Source organism: Nansenia antarctica (assembly GCF_963989245.1).
Source record: "Nansenia antarctica genome assembly, chromosome: 7".
Taxonomy (NCBI): domain Eukaryota; kingdom Metazoa; phylum Chordata; class Actinopteri; order Argentiniformes; family Microstomatidae; genus Nansenia; species Nansenia antarctica.
Window position 1 is genome coordinate 10,516,272 of NC_137677.1, and position 5,600 is coordinate 10,521,871.

At 47.4% G+C, this 5,600-nt stretch overlaps 1 protein-coding gene across 1 annotated transcript in view; it reads left to right on the forward strand.

The window, feature by feature from the left end:
- The window catches only part of LOC308162372 (uncharacterized protein), a gene marked incomplete at its 3' end in the record, with an annotated part of 106,119 nt that extends 101,212 nt beyond the window's left edge, over positions 1-4,907 (forward strand). Inside the window, exons 12-13 of the mRNA XM_080536529.1 lie at positions 4,298-4,475; positions 4,683-4,907. Of these exons, the coding sequence (XP_080392655.1) occupies positions 4,298-4,475; positions 4,683-4,907 (403 nt within the window). The remainder of the gene's footprint in view (positions 1-4,297; positions 4,476-4,682) is intronic.
- Between the last annotated feature and the right edge of the window lie 693 nt (positions 4,908-5,600).

A 5,600-nucleotide genomic window follows, 5' to 3' on the forward strand; every position in this document is an offset into this window, starting at 1 on the left:
CAATGTGACACACACACACACACTCACTCACCAATGTGACACACACACACACACTCACTCACTCACCAATGTGACACACACACACACACTCACTCACTCACCAATGTGACACACACACACTCACTCACTCACCAATGTGACACACACACACTCACACACACACTCACACACTCTCACTCACGCACACACACACTACTCACTCACAAATGTGACACACACACACACACACACACACACTCACTCACAAATGTGACACACACACACACACACACACACACTCACTCACCAATGTGACACTCACACACTCACACACTCACTCACCAATGTGACACACACACACACACTCACTCACTCACCAATGTGACACACACTCACACACTCACTCACTCACCAATGTGACACACACACACTCACACACTCACACACACACACACTCACTCACTCACCAATGTGACACACACACACACTCACTCACTCACTCACCCACCAATGTGACACACACACACACACTCACTCACTCACCAATGTGACACACACACACACTCACTCACTCACCAATGTGACACACACACACACACTCACTCACTCACCAATGTGACACACACACACACACTCACTCACTCACCAATGTGACACACACACACTCACTCACTCACCAATGTGACACACACACACTCACACACACACTCACACACTCTCACTCACGCACACACACACTACTCACTCACAAATGTGACACACACACACACACACACACACTCACTCACAAATGTGACACACACACACACACTCACAAATGTGACACACACACACACACACTCACAAATGTGACACACACACACACACACTCGCACAGGGAACTGCAGCTATCAGGTGAGGACACACACACCACACACACACACCAGGGTTTCCGTTAGAAAAAATTGCCGCCGGACATCGTGTCCGGGAAGATTTCGATTTACCGGACAAACGTGATATATTCCGGTCATCATATTAAAATATGAAAAAAAAATATTAAAAAAAAATAAAATATATAGCTGTTTGTCGCGGTGATTACTGTTGTGTAGAGGCCTATATATGCCATTTAATGTCTATTTCTCATCCGATACGATTAGATGCGAGCTATATAATATATAATAATATAACATGATTCGCATGCGCGCTATGCCATTATGTCCAGCGCTGAACGGGCGCCTCACTGGGAACTGAACAGACAGCATCGATCAATGAACAGACTCCACATTACGTTAACTGAAGTTTGTTAAATTGTTTGGGATTAATGTGAGTTTTCTATTTTCTCTTTCCAGTTTTACCCTTTTTTTTAATCAATAAAACAACGTCATTTCTATAACCAGGTCTCGCTGGTTGGGAAGGCATTTCGTTTAGCTGCCTGTCAAATCATACTTAATCGGACTCGGGAGTATGTCAATGAGGAGAACATAACTGTTTATTGAGAAACAATAGGCAGGCTGGGATACGTATATAAAGAAATACCACAATGTCTAGATGTATAACATTTTATTGAACAGTGCAAGCATGTAGGCTTCTGGCGTGACATCGTACCCCTAACGTTCTTAGGGCTTGTTTGAAAAGCTTAGACTGAAAGTTAGTGCCCTGGTCAGATTGTATAACAAGAGGAAGACCGAATGTGGAAAAAAACGTTGTTAAAGCTTTCACCACTGAGCTGGCTGATATGTTACGCAACGGAACAGCTTCGGGAAAACGAGTAGCAGCGCACATAATAGTAAGCAAATACTGACTTCCACTTTTAGTCCTAGGCAAAGGTCCAACACAATCAATTATTACACGTTCAAATGGCTCCCCTATAGCAGGAATGGGATGCAATGGTGCGGGTGGAATGGATTGATTAGGCTTACCCGCCATCTGACAAGTATGGCAACAGCGGCAGTGCTTGGCAACATCCGCCTTCAGTCCGGGCCAAAAGAAATGTTTCAATATCAGCTGATAAGTTTTAGTTATACCTAAATGTCCTGACCACTGGCTCTCATGTGCTACAGATAACACCTGTTGTCTATAACCCACAGGCACAACCACTTGTTTTACAGTATTCCACTCACAACCATTTGCATTAGGAGGAGACCATTTACGCATTAATATCCCATCGTTAAGGAAATAAACTACGTTGCCCCCTATTTCAGATTCCTCACTAGCTGCATGTAAAAAACATTTGTTTAATGACTGATCAGCTACTTGAGCGACACGCAATCGCTCGCCGGTTACAGGCAGAGATAGGCTGTCAGCGGATGGTATGGTAGGACTCGGGGAGGATGGTAACTCTACCACTTTCTCCCTGGGAGAAGCTGAAACAATCGGGTTCTCATCCCTTTCAGAAAAGGCTTGCATAATCACACTATCACAGAGAGAAACATCGCTATCCTCCTCTCTGCCTCGATTCGATTGTGCACGAGTTATAGCGCACACCGGAAACAACCGCTGTTTCGCATAGGCAGCCTACACATTAGGAGTCATCATCATGCCGGTGTCAAATCATATCATAATAAAATAAATACATAGCCTATATATTCGTCTTTTTTAAAATAGAAGGAATCAGAATGTGAACTTTAGCGAATTGTATTCAAATTGTGCTTAGAGGGAATTAGTTTCACCGGACATTTATGTCCGACGAGTTTTCAATTTGTCGGACTTCAACCACTTTTACCGGACAAAGTCCGGGAATTACCGGTTAACGGAAACCCTGACACACACACACACATACATACACACACACTCACAAAAGGAACTACCACCGCTAATAGGTGAGTAGACATACACACACACACACACACTCACACACACACACACACACAAACATTGCCTGACCTAATCATTACACAGCTTTCACACACTGTACAGTGCTCAGGAAATTCAGGCAAACACAATCAAGTCAAACAAACAGAAAGTCAGAAGAGCTTGTTTTAGTGTTTTAGTGGTGTAGAGTGTGTTTGAGCAGTGCAGGAAAACCCCTTCTATTTCTCTGTGTAATCAACAGGGTCAAAGATGTCTGAATTATTCATCAGACAATTTCCAAAATGTGGACTCTTTTGATTCTTTATGTAATGTGAAAGGGTGGTTACTGAGTCTGAATATAGCACTTGGATTAAACAGACTTTGTTTTAATGCCACTTCTCACAGAAAAATAATGAAAAGAAATGATGTCTCTCTCTAACACACACCCACACACACAAGCGCACACACACACACACACACACACACAGCCTTGGATGGTTCTCTGTCGAAGCAGACAGACAGAGCCGTACCTCTAGGCTCCACGTCGGTATTGATCCGTCCGCTTGTTCGCTAACACTGTCACCACGGTGATAAAAGGTGATCGGGAATTCATATTTCATATTTAATCCATCTCTCCTCCAGAGACGTGAGTTGGTTAGAACTAGGGCTTGAGTTGTGACAGACAGTGACGTGCTGGGAAGTGTGTGCGTGCGCGTGTGTGCGTGTGCGTGCGTGCGTGTGTGTGCGTGTGTGTGCGTGTGACAGTCACTGACTCATTAGCATTCCTCACTCTGAGTCGGTCTTTATCTCTACGGCAATGATAAGGTCATCACCATGGTAATATATGCGTGTGCATCACCATGGTAATAAATATGTGCATGTATGGGGGACAGGTTCATGTAAACAGACTGAGTCTCTGACACCATATGGGCAGTCGTCTCCTGAGAGGGAGGGAGGGAGGGAGGGAGGGGGGAGGAGGGGGGGGTGTGACGTGTGACGTGTGACATCTCATACACATGACTTGCTTCATATGCTCTCTCTCTCTCTATCCCCTTGCTCTCTCTCCCCCTGCTCTCTCTGTCTCTCTCTCCTCTCTCTTTCTCTCTCTATCTCTCTCTCCCCCTGCTCTCTCTCCCTCTCCTCTCTCTCTCTCTCTCCCTCCCTCTCCTCTCTCTCTCTCTCCCTCCCCTCTCTCTCTCTCTCACTCCCTCTCCTCTCTTTCTCTCCTCTCTCTCTCCCTCCTCTCTCTCTCCCCTTCCTCTCTATCTCTCCCTGCTCTCTCATCTCTCCCTTGATTGTATTTGACAGTTTCTCTCTCTCTCCCTGTCTCCATACTGTAACACACTCACCTAATTACAGTGTGTAAACACACACACACACACACACACACACACACACACACTCACTCACACGTTGATTATGATGGTGACACCAGCAGTCGTATTATCTATCTTTTCTATACACACGGCGACACACACTCATGTTACTTCTGATAGTAAACTAACCCTTTTCTCCTCTCTCCCCCCCCCCCCCCCGCCCCCCTCCACAGTCACACCTCCATGGACCCCTTCCCCCGGCTGGACCCCCCTCCCCCCACGGGTAAGAAGCGTCTCCCCCGCGCCCTGAAGACCACCCAGGACATGATGATCTCCTCGGACCCCGTGGTCAACTCCCCCGAGCCCCCCGAGCCCTCCTTCCTCTCCTCCCCCGACAAGAGACCCCTCGTCGTCAGCAACGAGGGACCCCCGACGCAGGGAGGGGAAGGAGGGAGAGGAGGGAAAGAGGAGGAGGAGGAGGAGGAGGGGGAGGAAGAGGAGGAGGAGATGGAGAGAGGCGAAATGGCCGTGGAGAGGACGAAGGAGGAGAAGAGGGAGGAGGGAGAGGACCCGGACCACCCCCAGCTCCAGCTCTCCGTCCCGGACCTCATCCATAAGGACCACCTGGACCCCCGGCCCAAGCCCAACAACAACGAGCCCAGGCAGAAGCCCTCCGGGGCGGACACGCGGCTGGCCTCCACCCCCTGCTCCGGGAAAGCTCCGTACCGTATCAGCATCGGCGAGGAGGGGCTGATGGAGAACGGCGGCTCCCCCCACAGACGAGGCTCGGGGGGGGACACGGAGGAGCCAGAACAGCACCCGGACCTGCTGTCTTTTGAGTAGCCTAGTTTTGATCCTGACCCAGACACAGTCCCAGAACCCCCCACCTCCCTGGACCCCCTAACCTAGCTCCTCTGCCCCCCCCTCCTCCACCAGCCTCTCTCTCTCTACCCTGGGTTGAGGGGCAGGGCAGAGGGGCCTAGAGTGAGGAGAAGGTTCAGAGAGTTCGGGAGAGAGAGAGGATAAGTATGTGTGTGCAAGTGAAAGACAGAGAGAGAGGGGGGTAATAGAAGAGAATCTGAGAAGATAATAGTTTGAGGGAGAGTGAATGAGCAAGAGATGGGGATGGAAAGAGAGACAGAGAAAGAGAAATAGAAAGAAATGAGTTTTATCATATTATGAAGGGACCGACCAAAGGGGTTTGGAAACTTTTCGGGAGAGGACTCCACCTCCTGGGGGGTCTGCCAAACATTGTTTTTTAATGTCTTGTTTTAATCCTGTTTTTTTATAGTGTTATTAACTGTAAGATGCTGAAGGAATATTTATATCCAATGCATTTTTTAGATGTCTAAAAAAAAACTAAAGAGAGAAAGACCAGTACTATTGACAGAGAATGACTTCATCCATGTATTTTTTCTTTTAATAACGTTTCCTCCTTTTTTACGACGAACCTTTCACCTGCATACAGAATGGAAATGTGCAAAAAACCAAAGTGAATTACAATAGACCCACACTGCACGGTAATGGGTTTCAATA